Source organism: Pogona vitticeps, chromosome 1 (assembly GCF_051106095.1).
Source record: "Pogona vitticeps strain Pit_001003342236 chromosome 1, PviZW2.1, whole genome shotgun sequence".
Taxonomy (NCBI): Eukaryota; Metazoa; Chordata; class Lepidosauria; order Squamata; family Agamidae; genus Pogona; species Pogona vitticeps.
In genome coordinates, this window is record NC_135783.1 from 313,033,684 (window position 1) to 313,054,474 (window position 20,791).

The window sequence follows — 20,791 nt, forward strand, 5'->3', positions numbered from 1 at the left end:
ATTGTGTCTGGAAAAGGATCAGCAGCCAGTGGAGCTGTTTTAATGGGGGGGAGGGGTTTTATATTCCCTGTAACCAGCTGTAGTTAGCAATTTGGCTGCTGCATTTTGGACCTGCTGAAGTTTCCAGACACTTTCAGAAGCAACGCCATGTACAGCATGTTCCAGTAATCCAGCCTGGATGTAACTAAGGCATATATCACTGTGCCCAGATCAGAACTCTCCAGGAATGGGTGCAACTGGCACACTAGAAACACTTGCATGTGCAGCTTCAGAAATAGATGAAATGAGCAATGTCATGTGCATGTGTAAGCCGTATTCACAGCCTACCTTAATCCCAGAACCACACATACTGCTTATCACACTGATTTTTACAAATCAAAACACGGAGCTGCCACTACTAGATGAAGGAAGCCACTACTACATGAAAACATGTTATTATTGTTCAGATAGTGCAGTTTCTGATTTTGAAACAGAAACTACCAAAGCAGATACCTTCTAGCAGAATGCATTCTCAACAGTAAAACATTTAAAAAATTCTTCTAAATAAAGATCTACTTCTATATTTTTATATTTAACTTAAATTACTACTTTTGTCATAAGAAAACAGATTGTCACTTTTTATACTAACCAGGAGACTGAAGGATGGCAACTACTTCACTGTGCCCTCTTTCACGAGCTTTGTCCAAAGGAGTCTTTCCATCTTCATCTCTCAAATCTGGATTGGCACCATGACGCAACAGAGTCTTTAAAAAATATATCAAATTTTAAAATCAACATAGCTTTGTTCTCTTTACAAAATACATAGTCAATGTAGTAACAGTTGAGATTTATTTGACTTTGCCTGAAGACACATGTAATACAATCTCAATATACTTTTAAATCTACATAGGTTTTTAAAGCTCAAAGACCACATCTAGTCTTGGATTGGAGGCTTAAGGACACAGGTATGCATGTACAGTGACACAATACAGTGACGCTCCCCTGTAGCGACGATAATCCGTGCAGCAAAAATCGTCGCTATACGGATTCGTCGCTATGCGAAAATAAAAAGCCCATAGGAACGCATTAAAACCTGTTTAATGCGTTCCTATGGGCAAAAAACTCATCTTTATGTGAAAATCCTTCATACGGCTGCCATTTTCGCTGCTCGGTAAGCGAGGAATCCGGGTGAAAACACAGTGGGTGGCCATTTCTTACCCGGCGGCCATTTTGGAACCGCTGATCAGCTGTTGGGAAATCATCGTTATGCAAAAATCGGTAAGCAAAACAGCTTACTGATCGTCACAAAGCGATTTTTTCCCATTAGAAACATCGCAATGCGATCACAAAAATGATACCAAAAAATTGTCGCTATGCGGATTCGTCGTTAAACGGGGCGCCCGTCAAGCGAGGCACCACTGTACGTAGCTGGGAAGCTACTAGTTTCAGAGGCTACACAGGGAATAGCCAATAGTTTACCCTTAAAGTGGGAGAATGTGCATTGTTGATTTGGTTCAGTCTAGAAATAGAATTATACCCTTACTACAGAGAAGAGTGGATGTAAATTTCTTTCCTCCATAATATTCCAAATCCTAATCTGCAAGACAGTGTGAATACAGCCACTGGGTGTGTTCATCTGACACAGTAATATCTGCCATATCTTTAGATTATCATGGATAAGCTACAATGCTGTTGCATACTGTTTGAATGTTCTTGCTTGCCTCATTTTTGGCAACATAAAACAATGAATTTCCTTTCTGGTTTCTTGGGAGATAAATAAACCACATCAGTTACTGCATCCATCTTTACTTGACCCAATTAACAAATCACAAAGCAAAGCTTTTTAGCTGCTCTTATTATAAGCAGGAGCAAGTGTCCATCAGTGCTACCAACCAACTACATCCACCAGCATCCTGACCATTTACGAGAAGTCCACATTCCCACAGAACCCTGACTTGTGCTGTGAATATATCCAGTGAGTCACTTTTCCATTTATTCAGTGCTATCAAACATTTGAACGCACACATGCCAAACACAAATATGCCCTACTAGAATATCAGAATAATCCCCGGGGCAGAAAATTGACCCCAGACCCATCAGAGTTGTCCATTAAGTTGTCCTCAGCATTTACCTCCAAATTCCCTCTTTTTCTCATCTTCTTCCTTCCTTATATTTGTTACAGATCATTTACATTAAGAAGAGATTTGTTGGAACAGATTAGATGAATTGTTTAGCCTTTACTTCAGTTGGCCAAGATGTGTTTGTATTGCTGTATTTTTTAAAGTTTAAATGAATATGCAACAATGAAGTCACCTTTGCTACTTGAGGTCTTCCAAAACAAGCTGCATAATGTAAGGATGATGATCTTTGACCCCTATTAACATCTGCTCCTCGTTCACAGAGAAATTCAACCTGTTTACAAAAGAATAATTTATTTTTAATTATACATTTTTCTTTATACAAAAATTAAAAACATTCTTTTTTTTGCTCTTTACCATTTCCTGAGTTCCAAAAGCTGAGGCCCAGTTTAAGAGAGTCTGTCCTACATCATCCATAAAATTTACTTCAAAAGCTGGAAAAGAAAAAAAAATGTTGTTCTAAATTTGTAATATAATTGTCACAATAGAATGAACTCAAATGGTAACTCACAGCATTTGCCTCTGCAGACCAGACAATACACTAAATATTGTCTTCAGCCAAGACACACAAGACCAAAGTTATCAAGACAACTTTTTTTCAGAGGTAGTATATTTTAAGGGGGAAAATGAACATTTAATAAATGCACAGAATATGATGACATCAAACAAAAGCCTTTCCCTTACCTCCTGTGTCAATAGCATCTATTAGGGCATCAGTATCTTTGCTACGGATGCAATCTATCAGCTGTCGATGAGAACGTTCTCCAGTACTATCCAGTCTGCGCAATCCTGGGATTCTGCCTGTAGATCCAGCACTAGATTTTGGCAAGGCTTTCCGTCCTTCAAACAGTAGCACCAAAAGAAGATCTACCAAACGCATGGTATCAAGTACACATCTTTCATCACCCTGCAATGCACTTTCTATAGAATCTGGTAGCTCAGATCTTAGGAGATCCTGGAAATAATTAAAAGTCTGAACAATAAAAATATACAGGACTTTAGAAAATCCAATGAGAAAGGGATTACACCTCTATATGAAAAAGCTAAATTCTGATAAATGAAAGTCAATGAAAAATAGTAATACAAATTTTAAAATGTAAATATAATGAAGGTTTATACCATAAAAAACATATTTCTTTAAATTCTTCATTATCATTATTCAAAATACAGAACACTATGGAAATGTAAAATGTGGCCATAAAATTACACACCAAAAAGACACATTAAGGTTAATTACTAATGTTTAATTGTATTAATGAAATTCTTACATGTGTAACTACTGGAGAGCCTCTGCAGAGTGTTGATAATAGGCTTACAATGGTTGACACCTGATTGCTTAGTTTAGAGTCTGCAGTTGCAGATGGTGCCCCTGTACTACTCCGGCCAGGTTTGCATGCTGAAGATGGTCCTGAAATTGTGCCACCTGCTGCAGCCATGCGAGATAACAACTCCTCAGTTAGACCATGTTTGGCTAGTGGTGCTGGATCAACTCCACGGCGTGTAAATCGATCAGCTAAGGAGGCAAAACATCGCAGTGCACCATCTGAAACCTGAAGGATATAAAAATACTTAGGATGAATTACTCTGGCCATGATCAGCCAAGGACCAATTTTAAAGGAAAGCACTGATATCATCATCTGGATAGTTCAGTGGTTTAGGTACATAGCTGTGGAACCAGAGGCTGGGAGTTCGGATTCCCCACTGTGCCTACTTGAAAGGGGCCAGACTTGATGATCCAGCTCTGCAGTTCTAAGATGATGATGATTTAGGAAAACTAAAGAAAGAAATACTACTTGGGACAAATTCAGTATGTCACTGCCATTTTGTTAATTAATGACTCTGTTAGTAGTCTCTTCTGATGTGAATCTATCTGTGGAGTGTGTGAGGAAATTGGCAAAAGAGGGGTTAATAGGTTTCAGTTGCCCTGTAAAATTCAGGCCTGTTGGCTTGTGCAAGAGAGAAGCTTGGAATGAGGTTAGGAGACAACTCACAGATGGATGTTATCTGCCAGTAGCCAAGATCAAAACACTTCTTTCCCTGGTTCCTTAACTAAATGAAACTGGCTTCAGCTGAACTAAAGGGAAGGGGAAAATAGCCTGATGATTAAAATTACTCAGAAGAAAAGTTACTCCCTTCTAGAAAATTCAGGATAACTGACAATCTGATTGGTAGATTACTCTCAAAAGGTCTGGAATACTGATGATGGGTATAAAAATGGCACAGAGAAATTCATGATTTACATTAGCTTCTCTTAGTAGGCAATTACAGTGGTACCTCGACTTACGAACGTCTCCACTTGCGAACGTTTCAAGTTACGAATGGCTCCGTTCACAAAATGTTGCTTCAACTTGTTAACAGAGTCTCAACTTACAAACGAAAAGAAAAAGAAAAAAAAACTTTCCTGCCTTTTGTTTTTACCTAAGTTCATCTTAGGTCAAAAGAAAAAATAAAAAAATTCTCCCCCTAGTGGTAGAGTACGGATTAACCGGCTTTTCATTAGTTCCTATGGGAACTAGTGCCTCTACTGTACTTAAAAACAGCACTTTGACATACGAACGAAAAACAGCCTGAACGGATTTCAATGCATTCCTATGGGAAATCTTGCCTTGACTTATGAACTTTTTGATGTACGAACACCATTCCAATACGGATTAAGTTCGTAAGTCGAGGTACCACTGTATGTTCCTTTGCTATTTAGTAGGCATTTTGTATATGGTCTGGAACTATGATATGCTTCTGTTGTGTTACACTTAGTAGCACAGGATAGCTAGCTTTATTAATTTCTCTGGCAGCTATTCTTGAATTGTCTCTCAGCTTCTTTGAATAAGTATTGGCTTCACAAATATTGATTGCTTTTGGAATTTTTGAACTGAGTTTTGAAACAGCTTTTGAACTTTATTTTCCTTTTTCACTTTTTTGCAACTCCTTCGATAAAATAATACAATTTTCACAGCAATTTGTTTATTTTTGGGAGAGGGTTTGTTCATAACTAAATCCAGATCCTACATTGGGGAACTACTGGATCCTTTTGCATTTGTGGATATATTTTTGCTTTTCCTGCATGGTAAGGTTGACATTTAAGTTAAAGCATGCAATTTTGTGAGTTTTGGTATTCCCCAAAGGACTTGGGAGTCAGGGTGGCTTAGAGCACTGAGAAGAGGCCAGACATGTCCAACAGCACACTGACCCCTTGAAAGGTACCCATATCAGGAAAAGTAAAAGTAGTGTGACTAAGTGGACTTCTCTGTCCCAGTCATAATCTTGATGAAGTGTAACGGGAAAAACAAGACCAAACTTTCAAATAGAAATATGTGGGATAAATAGCTATTCTCAAAGAAGAAACACTGAAGATGTTCTTCCTGGTTTATTCTTTAGTTACAGCAGTCTAAAATTATTCAGGGCAGTATACAGATAACTTTTAAAAAGTCTAATTTAACAGTTTATAAAGTCTTTTCCTTGGAAAAAGAACAGATTGATATCATGTTTTCTTATTGGCTAATAAATACCAACTTGCTTAGCTGTGACGTTCCACTACATATGAACTTGGAATCCATAGTTACATCACACTATCCTTTGCTCCCTGCCCCCTCCCCATTAGCCTTCAAACCTGATCAGGGTAGCCCAGTTTGTCTGTACTATAAGATATATGATATTTATAAGAGGGCAAACAATCACAAATATATACTGTATGCTCATCCCTGATCTTTGTATAGGGTTTGAAGGGGGCACAGGAATGCAGGCAAAGTGAGGAAAGATCATCTCCCCATTTTCCAATTAAACTGAATTCTGCTAGTCCGTTAATAAAAGTCCATAAATATCTGAACTAAATCTTATGCAAAAAGTCATACAGCGATATGTTAAGAGAATCTGTATCCTACATGCATTACTTTCCCTCTTGTGAGCGATGGAACAAGATAATAGCTTTATATTTAATGTTTGTTTTTATTGCACAGTGCTCTTATGCAAAGTATAAGCATGAGTTGAAAGGAATCTTTCTTCAGTCCAATGATTTCAACAAGAATAAAAAAAGAATCCAAATAATGTAAGAAGGCCAAACATATTAAGAGTGCCAACACTTGCATCCAATATATTTGAAGTCTGTTACACTGGAAACAACAAATTAGCTGACATCAGAACTGGGATGTATAGACATTTCATTTTTCATCGTATTTTTAAAGCTATGGTAGAAGTCATCCAATTTTGTCAACTACAGAAATACAAATAGTGGAGAAATTCTGAACTGCTTACCTGGTGGTCTTCATGTTTTAACAGACTTGAGAGAGATTCAACACAGATCTCTAAAGAGGAATCCTGAGGTTCCATTTTTCCACAGAGTCTGGATACCACTGCCATAGCAGAATGTAAAGTATCTTTGTGAACTAAATGCCCACTGTCACGAATAAATGTCAACACACAGTTCAGTCCTCCAGCTTCAAACACAGCACCTGACTCACGAGTACAAATGAGTTCCAATACCTAGCATGAAAAAAGAATTAGAATAATAAAATATCAAACATGATTATCTACTAAATATAATGTCTGTTGCAGGAATAAGAAAGCTTATTGTGCAGATTATGCAGAGATTAGAGGCATGCATAAGTAACAGACAGAAACAACTGAAAATAGGACTAGAAATACTACCAATGTTGTTATAATAAAAACATATTACAGTGGTGCCTCACATAGCGACATTAATCCGTGCAGCAAAAATCGCTGCTAAGCGATTTCGTCGCTATGCGATTTTTAAAAGCCCATAGAAACACATTAAAACCTGTTTAATGCGTTCCTATGGGCCTAAAACTCACCTTAAAGTGAAGATCCTCCATACGGCGGCCATTTTCGCTGCCTCTTATGCGAGGAATCCGTGCAAAAACACAGCGGGTGGCCATTTTTTTTACCCAGTGGCCATTTTGGAACCACCAATCAGCTGTTAAAAATTTTCGTTTTGCGATGATGGGTAAGCGAAACAGGGACTGATCATTGCAAAGCGAAAAAAACCCATTTAAAACATTGCAATGCGATCACTTTTGCGATTGCAAAATCTTCATCGCTATGCGGTTTCGTTGCTAAACAGAGTGCCCGTTAAGCGAGGCACCACTGTAAATATAAAACAACTGAATTCATGGAAGTATCATTATAATGAAGTGTGGGGGAAAAACACAATGACAGCAAACAGACCACTATAAGTGATTTAAGTGTGTGATGTGTGACCAACTAAGAAAATATTAGAACTTCTGTGAAGATTTGTAATAATTATAATAATAATTTATTACAATCAATGACCAGGAAAATAAAAATACATTATTTAGATAAAAACACATATCAGAGACATTGGTCAAGGCATGATACCATAAATGCACCCTCTGGCTCTTTTACAACATTAAACTTAAAAAACATGTTCTGATTTAGCCATCAGCATTGAAGAATATGAAAACTTTTAAAACATCACAGCAGTCACATGATGTAGGATGAGACTAGGAGACACATAGAACCATCAGTATGCCACCCCAACTCTGCTAGAAAGTAAGTTAAACAAAACTTCTCCAAAAAGGGGGGGGGCACGCAAAGACCATATGTGGTCAGGAGTCTGTGGCAAGCTATTGTGGCAGCATAGTATTTGGTCACTTTACTACCGTAGTAATATAAGAAACCTTATCAGAGAGCAGCAAAATAACATAACATTTGTCAAATCTCCCAGGAAATTTTTGAAAAATAGGGGAGAGAAGATCCTTGCTGAGATCTTGATAGAAATGACAGTATAAGAGAACATGCCCCACTGTTTCTACTTCACCACCATCAAAAGGACATAAACAATCAGAATAGGATATGCCTTGAAATCTCCCTTCCAGGAGATTAGAAGGCAGCACATGAAGTCTGGCTAAAAAAGCTCTTCTACATATAGGTGGTATTATACTGGTCATATAGGTGGGAAGTATAAAGATGTTTTTTACAACACTGGATTTGCCCAGGAAACCTAAATGTTCTGAGGTTCTAAGCCCAGATCCTTTGCTTGACAACTGATTTGGCCTTGGCATAAGCCATAGCTATAAGCATATTTGGGGAAAGACCAATTAGCAGGTGACACTTCCATTCCGACTGGAAGGTGTCGGAGAGAGTCAATGGTGTTTTATTTTAGTCATGTCATCTTCTGGTTGCTGCAAAATGGTGGAGGGCGGGGTTCCACTTAACTAGAGCTTATTTTGGGGGTAGGGCTTATATTATGAGCATCCTGAAAAATCATACTAGGGCTTATTTTCAGTTTAGGTCTTATTTTGGGGAAAACAGGGTAACAACCAACACCATAGTTTTTGAATAGTTAATAGTTAGCTACTCTTTGTTATAATAGCTGTGAATATCTGTTTTGACTACCAAAAGAAGTCTGGGTCGAAAACAGATTCCAGATGCCAAGTTAGATGGAGACGGTGTGAGAGCGCTGCAAAGGGCTAAATCCAATGTTAGTTTTTTCTACAGGAGACACACTGAAACAGTATTAAGTTTATTTCCTAAACTTAAGGAAAACTTAATTCTTTTAAATAGGACTAATGATGGGTTTAAATCAGGGCACCAATTTCTGGAGGTCCAGAAGACTGCACATTCAGTTTGTGCTTGTCCATCTCTGATTTAGACTTCTGCATCTCAATGGAAGGACAGGTCCTGAAGCTGAGGCTCCAATACTTTGGCCATCTCATGGGAAGAGAAGATTCCCTGGAAAAGACCCTGTTGTTGGGAAAGAGTGAAGGCAAGAGGAGAAGGGGACGACAATGGACAAGATGGTTGGACAGTGTCATCGAAGCTACCAACATGAATTTGACCCAACTCCGGGAGGCAGTGGAAGACAGGAGGGCCTGGTGTGCTCTGGTCCATGGGGTCATGAAGAGTCGGAAATGACTTAATGACTAAACAACAATAATCGCAAAATAATTCTTACTCTGAAATATAACTAGCACTGATACATGTGATTTAGAAGTCTCAAGACTCAAATATGTATGGGTCAAGTTAAGATATAATGCAGGAAACCCATGAATAAGATCACACTGTTGTATTAATACAGTATTAGTAACAAATGTAGGTTTGAAGTTGTATTAGGACCACTGTGCTAGCCAGAGATGGGGGGAGGGGAAGTCCCCTTCTATGTCAATCTGCCGTGAAGGCAATACATACAGGTTATAGTCAAGAGGTGCTAAAACATGTTTCCTTATCTCCACAGCTGCTAAAAAGTGGTTGCTTTTAATTTCAGGAAATCTTATCCATGTCTGAAGCCTAGATGCTATATTTTAATTTGCCTGCTAAGGGTGCTTAGAAGCATGAGATATTATATTGTTACACTTCCGCATTTTAAATGTATATGAATGCAAGCGAGAAAATGATCACGCGCTTATATAAACATATGAATACCATCATAGTCTGGCACAACATAGAACAAGTACAGTGACGGCCTTGAGAAAAACTATTTGTCCTTTAATACAGTGGTCCCCAACCTTTTTGGTACTGTGGACTTGTTGGGGGGGATCGGGGTCTGTGGGAGGGGGAGCAGAGCACCCCCACGCTCACACGCATGTGCGAGGGGGCTGCACTCACTTGCACAGGCACTCACACATGCACAAATGGGTGGAGGTCCTTATGCAGCACACACACTCATGCGCATGCGCAAAGGGGCAGGGAGTGCTTGCAGGGCACGCACTCGTGCACATGCAGAAAAGGACTGTGCGGGTGGGCTTGCGGGGCATGCAGTGGGGGCGGAAGATCTGTCTCTGCAGCCCAGTCCAGCCAAGGCTACGGACAGGCACCAGGCCACAGACCAGGGGATGGAGACACCTGCTTTAGTACAAGTGCTAATGGGAAGTGGTTCCATAAAGTAGCCAACAATGTTAAAGTTCATTTTTTGCTCTTATTTAAATCCTTTTTTTCCACTGGGGCCTTCTACAACAGACTGTTGTCTGCAGTCCAAGTAGAACTTATATCAATTAATAAAGAGATATTAAGGAGAGAATTGCTCTCTTCATCTTGTGAAAATAATTTCAACAGTTTATTTTATGCTTTTTAATAATATTGAAGCAATTCATGCATATTATTATTATATTTCTGATGTAGGAGAAATTGCTGCACATCTCCAAATAATTCCTGACTTGTATTTGTATACTCAAAACAAAATGAAAATACTAGCCCTGTGTACATCACAACTGCCAAATATGTGGTTTCTCCTGAACTGATTATTATCTGTGTAAGGAAAAAGCATCATGTGCAAATATGTCAGAGGTCTTGGACCAGTCTTTCCAAATCCTGTTTTGCCACCTGCAGCTATTTAGGAACATACTTGCTTGTGGTTTTGTAGAAGTCTGAGTGTATTGATTTGATGAAAAACTCAAAACAATGACATCCTATTGACTAGAGTATACAACTCTAATAAATGCAGTTTACTCTCATGAAGCTTTCCATTTTATGACAAAGAAAAATCCATGCAACATACCTTGACACACTGCTCAGCCAAGTCTCTGCTAGTTCTGTTATTAAGTTCAACAACTACTAAACGATTGCAAAGTGCTTTGATAGCACCATCTACCCCTACAATTCGGCGGGTGCATTCTGCTGATACATCCAAATAATAAGTTATGGCACGGGCTGTAACCTCCAAAACATTGTCAGGAGCACTTTCATCAAGAAAAATTTTGCACAGTGCTGGCAAAAAAGTGCGAGGCGGACATCTGAAAGAGAAGAAAGACTATTAGTATTCTGGATATTCATTTTTCAGAGGATATTATTTCTCATATCTACACATCAACAGATTAATACCTGAACTAAATGAGTGTATTTCAAACAGTGTTCCAATATAATGTGCTGTATCCTAATTTCCAGTCTATGAAAAGAACACTCAGGCACTTTTCTCCATGCTTTCCCCAATAATTCCCTCTCTCCTTTAAAAATTGTTCTTGAGAGCTGGAAGACTGTTAGACGAAGTGGTACATAGGAAAAAAAGAATTGGTGGGAATTGGTGGAGGGAGTCCTTTCTATTCATATACAGGCAGTAAAAACCAATATCACATACAAGTCAGTATCTACAACTGCAAACAACAACAAAAGTGGCTATAGGCACACTATCTACTTCTGGAATGGAAAAATAAATCTATCTGGCTGTGCACAAATTAACTCAACAGGAGACCCATGCATTGCTTTTAGATGCACAGTCTAATTGCCACAATTAAACTGAACAATGAACTCAGTAATCTGAGGTAACAAAAGCTCTATGGCATTGATAGATGAAACTACGCTGCAGATCTGAAGTGTATTATGACAGATTTTAATCCTTATGGTCTGCATACCTTCAAATTAGCATCTCATTATACATTTACAAGGTTAATTCAATAAACCTTCAAATCTACAAAGGCTTGTCTTACTGACAATAGGGATCGTTTCTTCACTCTATCTAGAGTGAATAATGAACCCAAGATGAAACATATTTAGACATGTAGGTTGAACAGTGCTATACACGAGACTAGAGAAAAGACCATACTAAGTAGGAGAATACTTCTTTTGCATGTAAACATCCCGTATTCAGCCTGAGATACTTTAGGTATGAAAAAGATCTGTCTGAAATCGTAGAAAACTGCTGTGAGTGAGTGCAAAGAATACTGTTACATGGAGTTTATGTAGGGCAGCTCTTCATGTTCCGTTCTAGGGCGGGGAGAGGTAAAGGTAAAGGTTCCCCTTGACAATTTTTGTCCAGTCGTGTTTGACTCTAGGGGGCAGTGCTCATCCCCGTTTCCAAGCCAAAGAGCCAGCGTTTTGTCCAAAGACAATCTTCCGTGGTCACATGGCCAGTGCGACTTAGACACGGAACGTTGTTACCTTCCCACCGAGGTGGTCCCTATTTATCTACTCGCATTTACATGCTTTCAAACCGCTAGTTTGGCGGGAGCTGGGACAACCGACAGGCGCTCACTCCGTCACGTGGATTCGATCTTACGACTGCTGGTCTTCTGACCCTGCAGCACAGGCTTCTGCGGTTTAGCCTGCAGCACCACCACGTCCCTAAGGCGGGGAGAACACTGAGGCAAATATCCTATGGAGCTTAGCTGAGTATGAAGCTTCGCCAGTGAAGTAAGAAGAAGTCAGGCTGCCTGTACAAACATTAGTGTTGCACAAGAAGTAACCTCCATTAAGAATACCTGTCCTTCACTTACAACATAAAATGACTGCACAACTGGTGCAGTTACAAATCACTATGCAGGCAAAACTTTCTGCTGAGCAGAAGGTAAACAGGATTTTGGCCTGAATACTTATCCATTATAACACATTACTTACATGTTACTGTGCTGTTCTATGCATTCAATTTCTCATTGGATGCTGTGAATTTTTAAGCTATTGTAACAAACTACATTTACACAGAAGAGCAATTTTTCCAGTGCACCTTTCCGAAATCTTTATCCAAAATGCCTCTTTAAAGACAGTATACTTAAAAGTTTAAATGCAGTTAATTAAGGAGATAAGGAAACTCATAATGCCCATTTTGTAATGAAACAGGAGCAAGAAAAGCAGATCACATTTTGCTTGTAAGCACAGAACATTACAATTCAGGCATGAGATAATCAAATTACTAATGCAGTATTATATAAGGAAAGATACATCCTATTAAAAGACATAAAACTGAACAAAATACTTCACTAAAATTATCACTGGAAAAGGTTGTTTCACTGAACATAAGTAGCACTGAAAACAGCTTGTACCTTCATCTGTAGGGTGCCCTTTCCACAGTGAATTTTGTTATGTGCATTATCTGCAACAGTCTGTACCATATGATCTGTCACACACCCAACACATAAGGCTGTAAAAAGAGCTGTACCAATTCACACCTTAAGATTTTTCAAGTCTAACACTCTGTTCCCATTGTGGTTAATCAGATGTCTATAGGTACTCCAAATCAGGAGATAAGCACACTATTTGCCTGTGTTCCCTAGCAACAAGTATTCAGAAGCAAGCACTACGGTTAATGCACAGCCATGGGTTGCAGTTACTGACTACTTAACCTCTATGGCCTAGTATAAATACAACTGCTACTCTCAACTAGAATAAAGCTACTGAATCACGACAACAGGAATCTCATATTTGTAGAAATCCCACTGATTCAGATGCTATAGTGGGGACTTCCAAATGGTTTTAGGCCCACAGTTCTTTTTTATCCTGGTTTAAACCCATCTACATGAGCTACCATTAGTATATCTATGTGGCAGCTAATCGTATAATTTAACTAGATCCCACTGAAAATGTATCTGGGCTAGTTTTTTTTAATAGCCCAGCATTCAGCTTCTTTGTGTCAGCCTGTGTTTCAAGACTGGGAGAAAATGTCTCCTTACATACTTTTTCCACAACCTGGATAACACCTAAATGCATGCAGGGTGCCTGGAGACAAACCACACTAGATGCAATTTAACTAGGACAGCTGGCACACACAAAAGGTATATTGCACAGATAATTAGGAAAAGCCCTAAGCTGCCAAGGATTTGAAACAACCTGCAAAAACTGTTAATATAGTACTGTATAAGTAATGTAAATATTACCCCTTGTAGTAACGAAATAAAAGTATGTTCATGCTAACTAATTTATATCCCACCTAATCATTTATTTAAAAAAAAAAATCTTAACCCCTCCTGCATCAGGATTAAAAAATATATACTGAGTTCTGGAGTATTTACTGACCCTACTTACAAAGAATCAGCATCAAGTTTAGTATACAGTATAATATACTTATCTTGTATTTCTTAAATAATTACAGCCACTCACCCACCCTCCACCCTACTCACATAAACAAGGCAAACCTAATGCCAACCGGAGTCTTATCAGCTCTGCTTTTCAATTAAAAATTACACAGGACACTTTTGGTCTCAGTACACTGCACTAATTAGAACAAAAAAAAAAAAAACGCTTTGGGACAAATTGTGCCACAGCAAATGTTAAAAAAAAAAACACCTGCACATGACTACCATATGAAACTTGTGTTACTAGTTATAACAACTCTAGTGACAATATTTTAGATTCTTTACCTCAGATCTAGAAGTGGATTCTACAAGAAAATATTACTCTGACTGGATTATACTGTGCCAACCAAGTATGCATGAAGATTAAGGACACAAAGTAAAAATCCCTTGCCATGAACATACAATCAAAATTTAAACTGCAAAGGAAGAGAGGCAAGAACACAGCCTGAAAACATTTTTATAAAATTGAGTTATATTTCAATACTGAGCAGGTAAGAACAGTTTTGCCTGCTGTTTGCAAAAGTATGGTTTGACTATCAGACCTTAACTTTTATGGGACTTTCCTTCCATTTTCTGAGTTAAATTTTGCAACATTGTGACAGTCATATAACATTAGGGAAAAAGGTTCTTTCTACCATCAAATGTAATTTCATGGGAATTGTAAAGGGTAAAAACACCTTCTTTTACAGACATCCCCTGTTCTCTTTGCCACCACTCCATTCTCCAAAATTAATCAAGTCAGCAGGTTTTAACCAAAAATTGAGTGAGGAAAATTTACTTCCACATGATTGGAGCAGAGGTTACTAAACCCTCTTTGACCTGATCTGTATTTACCAAAAGCTACTATTTACATACAGTGGAGTCTCGACCTACGAACGGCCCGACTTACGGACTTTTCGACGTACGGACAGCTCCAGCCGCAAAATTTCGGATCGACTTGGCAGGGAAAAAGGGCGGGAAATTCAAACCGTTGGTGGCAAAGTGGCTGCTTCTTTAGCTCTTTCACCCCAACGGTTTGGAAAAGGGATGCAATGGGAAAGCCCAACCAGAGCAAGCAAAGGGCAGCGCAGCAGCGGCGGGGAGAAAGTCTTGCTCCCCAGCCGGGGAAGACTATTAAGGAGAGACTCCCTAGCCATTGGTGGGAACCCACCTCTCCCCCCCTGCTCAGCGCCCAATACCGATGGATTCCCCCCATCGCCGGGCCTCTTACATGCAGCCAGAAGCTGGGCTAGCCGTCCCTTGCAAGCCGGGGCTATTTGCAGGCAAGTTCTCCCTGGCTTTATCCCGCCCGCAACGTCAGCACTAAGGGGAATCTCCTGCCACCCAGGGCCTCTTTGGCACGGTGGTAACTGGCCAGCCCTCGCCCTTGCTGATAGCTGTAGGCGCGTTGGGGTGTGTGTGGCCGCTGCAGGAGGAGCAGCGGAGAAGCTGCAAAGCTGCCCGGTGGGGGGAAAAGCCCTGATTGGCTCCCGCCTTTCTTCCCCGCCCCCCGCCCGGCTTCTCCGCTGCTGAAACCACCATTGGGGCAGCCCTTTGGGAGAAGCCGGGTGGCGGGGAAGAAAGGCAGGAGCCGATCCGGCCTTTCTCCTCCACCGTGCGGCTTCTCCCGAAGCACTGCGCCCAATGGTGGTTTCGGCAGTGGCGGGGGAGAAAGGCGGCGGGGGTGGCCAAGCTCGGCGGCCGTAGCCCTGGCCCGGTGGCAGAGGCCAGGCCCAGCGGCGGTGGCCAGAACCTTGGCCCGGCAGCGGGGGTTAGAATCTGGGAGGCCTCCTGGCAGCGGCGGTGCAGGTAAGGTTCTGCTTTTTGTTTGTTTTTTTAACTTTTGGGGGTCTTTTGCAGGGTGGGATTGGGCTGGTGGGGTTATGTTTGTGTTTATTTTGTTTTGTTTGCAGCCCCCAGGGGCTTGCAGCGTTTTAGTTTTGGGGGGTATTTTTTTCCTGTGGGTCTGTGCTCGATATGATTGTGTTTGTTTTGTTTTTTTGTTTTTGTATTTTGCAACCCCAGGGGCTTGCAGTGTTTTAGTTTTTTTTTGGGGGGGGGTTATTTTTTCCTGTGGGTCTGTGCTGGATATGATGCATGCACGCACTGGGCAGAAAAATGGGCTTCTGATGGTTGCTGATGTTTCAATGATGTTTGAATCAAGCAAAATGAGGTTTAAGACTCCAAAAATGTTTTTTTCCTTTGAATCAGAAAATTTTCTGCCCATGATGCATGCATGCACTAGGCAGAAAAATGGGCTTCTGATGCTTGCTGATGTTTGAATCAAGCAAAATGTGGTTTAAGACTCCAAAATGTTTTTTCTTTGAATCAGAAAATTTTCTGTGTGGGTCTGTGCTGCAAAGACTGGGCTAAGATGTGAATTCCAGAGTCCTGCCTGTCTGTCTTTTTGCTGAAAAATTCTTTGGGTCAGAATGTTGGCTTGCAAAGACTGGGCTAAGGTGAATTCCAGACTCCTGTCTCTGTGTTAAACATGCTTTAAAATTGGCTTCGTTGAAAAAATGATTTCAAAAGTGCTTTTAAAACTGTTCCCTGCCTTCCCCCTCCTTTCCTGAACTTTTCTTGATCTAAGAAAAAAAGAAAAAACCCCATCTAGTGGTAGAATGCGGAATAGCAGCTTCCCATTAGTTTCTATGGAACGGAAAACAGCAGATATGGATTAAATAGTTTTCAATGCATTCCTATGGGAAATGCAGATTCGACCTACAGACTTTTCGACTTGCAGACCACCTTCCAATACAGATTAATTACATAAGTTGAAAAAGATACAGTGGTAGCAACTACAACAATTAGACTTGGATGGATCCAAGTTTTAAAAATACAGTGGTGTCCCGCATAGCGACGTTGATCCATTCCGGATTAATCATCGCTATCCGGAAACATCGCAATGTTTAATGTTGTTTAATGCGTTCCTATGGGGCGAAAACTCACCGTTATGCGAAGATCCCCCATAGCGCTGCCATTTTCACACCCTCGGTAAGCGAGGAAATCGCGCGAAAATGGTTGCGGCGGCCATTTTGGAACCGCCGATCAGCTGGCCAAAAATGGGAGCCGGTGCTTGGGCAGGAAGGCTGCACCGTCCTCCTCCCGAGCGCACACCGGCTTTTTCAGCCGGCTGACCGGCCTGCGCTTGGCCAGGAGGGTGGGGGAAGGCTCCCCCGCCCTCCTCCCGAGCGCACGCCTGCTGTTTCAGCCAGCTGACCGGCCGGCGCTTGGCCAGGAGGGTGGGGGAAGGCTTCCCCGCCCTCCTCCCGAGCGCATGCTGGCTTTTTCGGCCGGCTGACCGGCTGGCACTTGGCCAGGAGGGTGGGGGAAGGCTTCCCCGCCCTCCTCCCGAGCGCATGCTGGCTTTTTCGGCCGGCTGACCGGCTGGCACTTGGCCAGGAGGGTGGGGGAAGGCTTCCCCGCCCTCCTCCCGAGCGCATGCTGGCTTTTTCGGCCGGCTGGCGCTTGGCCAGGAGGGTGGGGGAAGCCGGGAGCAGCCGAAACGTCCGCCTTTAGGGACATCTGAGGGGCGGGCGTTTGGGCTTCTCCTGGAGAAGCGTTTCTCCGGAGCAGCCCCAACGTCCGCCTTTAGGAACAGCTGAGGGGCAGGCTACATATACACATAAGCTGGATACTCAATTTACCAACCTTGAAGGATGGAAGGCTGAGTAAACCATGAGCCAGTGACCTGAGCGCATCAGTATCAAGCTCAGGTCATGCACAGATGCTTAACTGAAGTATTGCAGTGTAACCATTGAGCCATAAGACTCCCTATGCACTTATATGCATACAACCTATGCCCCACCAAATGTACAAACGAAGATCTAGCAAATGGCCAATATAATGCCACTGAAGTAGCAGGCTTCTGGTCAAAAATAACCTAATTATCTTAAAATGTTAATTTGTTTTTAATTTACCTACATTTCATATACATCCATAATTTTAAATTGTACAACACTCTGTTAAAAATAAAGAAAAATATGTATTTTAATCACTATCAAATACACCTCTGCTGTTATTAATTGGCATTATTCCATTATTTGCTCACATTTATTCTTATTTTGTCATTATGCACCATCAAATCATTTCCAAACTATGTTAACGATATGAACGATGTCCAGAAGGTCCTCTCATTAACAGCCTTGCCTTGTTAGAGGTCATGCATAAAAACAGAAGTGTGCACGAAGGATGCAACAAGACAATTCCAGCACACAAAAACAACACTAGGATACAGATTATGGCAATCACAAACCTACCCCCAATATAGTTTCTATAACATTACACAACTCACACCTAGCTTCCCTTTGCATTTTAGAATACAGTGGTGCCCCGTTTGACAACGATAATCCATTCCAGCAAAATCGCTGTAGAGCGAAATTGTTGTCAAGCGAAATAGAAAACCCACTGAAATGCACTGAAAACCAGTGAATGCGTTCCAATGGGAGAAATACCTCACCGTCCAGCGAAGATCCTCCATTGGGCGACTATTTTCCGGTGCCTGTATAGCGAATAATCCATCCTGAATACAGCGGGAGGCCATTTTCTTCAGCCGGCGGCCATTTTGAAACTCAGCGATCAGTTGTTTCCTGATCGTCGTAAAGCGAAAATCGGTTCCCAAAGCAGGGAACTGATCATGGTTAAACAAAAAAAAACCATTTAAACCATTGTTTTGCGATCGCAAAAGCGATTGCAAAAACCTAATCGTACAGCAATTTCCTCGTTAAGCAAGGAAATCGTTAAGCGAGGCACCACTGTATATCTCTATGTACTGCTCAAACGCTCTTCTCACAAGAAGGGGGCAGTTTTCCTTTTGCAATGGGAGGGGGAGGGGAGGTCTGCAGGATTAGAGAGACAAGCAGAGAAGAGGGAGGGAGGGAGGGAGCTGTGACTCACCCAGCAGTATTTTTCACTCATTACAGACAAGTGGACGAGTGCATTTTTCAAGCCCTACATATAGCCAACTTCACAGTCCACTAACTGGCAAAATGATAGCAAACTACCTCACTAACAAGCCAAATGGCAACAGCTGATCTTTAGCAGACTAGTTTCTAACAGTGGCCTAAACACACCTGGGCACAGAGGTAATATTGACATATAATGTTAAGATACCTAACCATGAAAAGGGTCTTCCACAATGACACTACAATGGAAGAAGTTTCAATACTCCAGAAGAGGGCAAAGTTTTTGGACTACAACTCACATCAGCTCTAGCCTGCTTGCCATTAGTACAAGATAAGGGGGGTTGCAGCCCAAGAATATCTGAAGGGCCACAGATTTACCCTAGTTATCTACTCAAGAACTCCATCACAGAAAAGTGATACCACAGTTCCTAGCATCATCCAATTCCAATTTATTAAAATGGAAGGGGGCCAAACTCCTACTCCCATAATTCAGCAGGAATACCCTGACCAAATTATGGGACAGAAACATCAAAACACCACGAGGCAGAGCAGCCCTCTTGCCTCCATGCCATTCTCACGCTACTTCCTTGAATCCTCTAAAAAGCACTCTGAGTGCTTCTGCAATCCATGAAGATTCCTTGCTATTTGCAAAGGTGTATGGGAGAATGTGAGAAAAGAAGACTCCCTGGAAAAGACATTGATGTTGCAAAAGTGTGAAGGTAAGAGGAGAAGGGGACGACAGAGGACAAGATGGTTGGACACTGTCATTGATCCTACCAACATGAATTTGATCAAACTCCAGGAGGCAGTGGAGGACAGGAGGGCCTGACATGCTCTGGTCCATGGGGTCACGAAGAGTCGGACATGACTTAACGACTAAACAACAACAATGGGAGAATGAGTTCCAATGGAAGCTGCCTCCATAGTGCCCAAAGTCAGCTTCTGTCAGAACTCATTCCCCCATGCATCTTCGTTGGAACCCATTTCCTCATGCATCTTTGCAAGTCACAGGGAATTCTCACAACTCACAAAGGTGCCCATAATGCTTTTCAGAGGGCCCAAAGAAACAGTGCTGGAATGACATGAGGTAAGAGGGCTGCTTTACCTCCTGGCCTTTTGAGGCTTGCAGTCCTGTAACTTAGTCTGAGAGTTTCCTGCCACACTATGGGACTAGGAGTTCACTTTTACCAAAAGTCCCATCCCTAGATAAAATTCTTTGACACTATTCGAACAACCATCATGCAGAAGGCATGTTTTGAAACCATGCAACTAGTTAACAAACACACCAATAATTTTTAACATAGGGTTTGAAAAAAAAAAAGGAAAAGTTTGTCATCTAGTGTACTTGGAATAAAAAGTTTTTACAAGATTGTTCACAGCCCTTAGAATTGAAATGGAAGTCTTTTTAGCATTATCTTGCATACTAAAGCTATCAAGCTCAACTGTAACAAAATCAATTTGTTTTTACCCTACTATCAAAACTGCATTCACAACTGTATCTCTACATTACCCACTTTACTTCTGATGCTAAACAGTTTTGATAAAGAAGAATAAATTTAATTCAAGACTGGCTGAAACACTATCTATACTTTTCCAATGAATCACACACAAAACCTGTGTTTTCTCATAAAGGAGCTGAAGTAAATATGACCATAGATATTTGATAAAAGCAGGAAATTTATTAAGCTTTTTTAGCATAATTTATAAGCATGTAATTGATACAATGGATACCCAGTGTGGTTTAGTGGACAGAGTGATGGAGTAGGACTCAAAAGACTTGGTTTCAATCCCTGCTCAGCCATGCAAGCTCACAGGAGGGGGCAGGTGGTACTGATAAAACTACTCTTTAAATATCTCACCTTGAAAGCCCTATTAGGGTCACTGTGCATTCGTTCTGACTTGAAACACAACACAACAACAATTGCTGTAATAAAATGTATTATGCATGGAAACTCCCAAATCAGATTGGTGAAATTTCTCTAATATTATGACAGCTGATATTACCTACATCAGTATTATCCATACATACACAGCAATTTAA

General features: G+C 40.9%; 1 protein-coding gene across 14 annotated transcripts in view; it reads right to left on the reverse strand.

Moving 5' to 3' along the window:
- HECTD1 (HECT domain E3 ubiquitin protein ligase 1) overlaps window positions 1-20,791 on the reverse strand; it is an 89,771-nt gene that overhangs the window by 57,013 nt on the left and 11,967 nt on the right. For 8 of the 14 annotated variants that reach the window (XM_020788430.3, XM_020788429.3, XM_078392127.1 and 5 more), the window contains exons 3-9: window positions 10,585-10,819; window positions 6,366-6,593; window positions 3,386-3,667; window positions 2,802-3,090; window positions 2,475-2,551; window positions 2,293-2,391; window positions 629-743 (exon numbers count right to left, since the gene is read on the reverse strand). In XM_020788430.3, the coding sequence (XP_020644089.2) occupies window positions 629-743; window positions 2,293-2,391; window positions 2,475-2,551; window positions 2,802-3,090; window positions 3,386-3,667; window positions 6,366-6,593; window positions 10,585-10,819 (1,325 nt within the window). The remainder of the gene's footprint in view (window positions 1-628; window positions 744-2,292; window positions 2,392-2,474; window positions 2,552-2,801; window positions 3,091-3,385; window positions 3,668-6,365; window positions 6,594-10,584; window positions 10,820-20,791) is intronic. The other 6 variants (XM_078392108.1, XM_078392112.1, XM_078392140.1 and 3 more) reach the window with 1 other exon arrangement.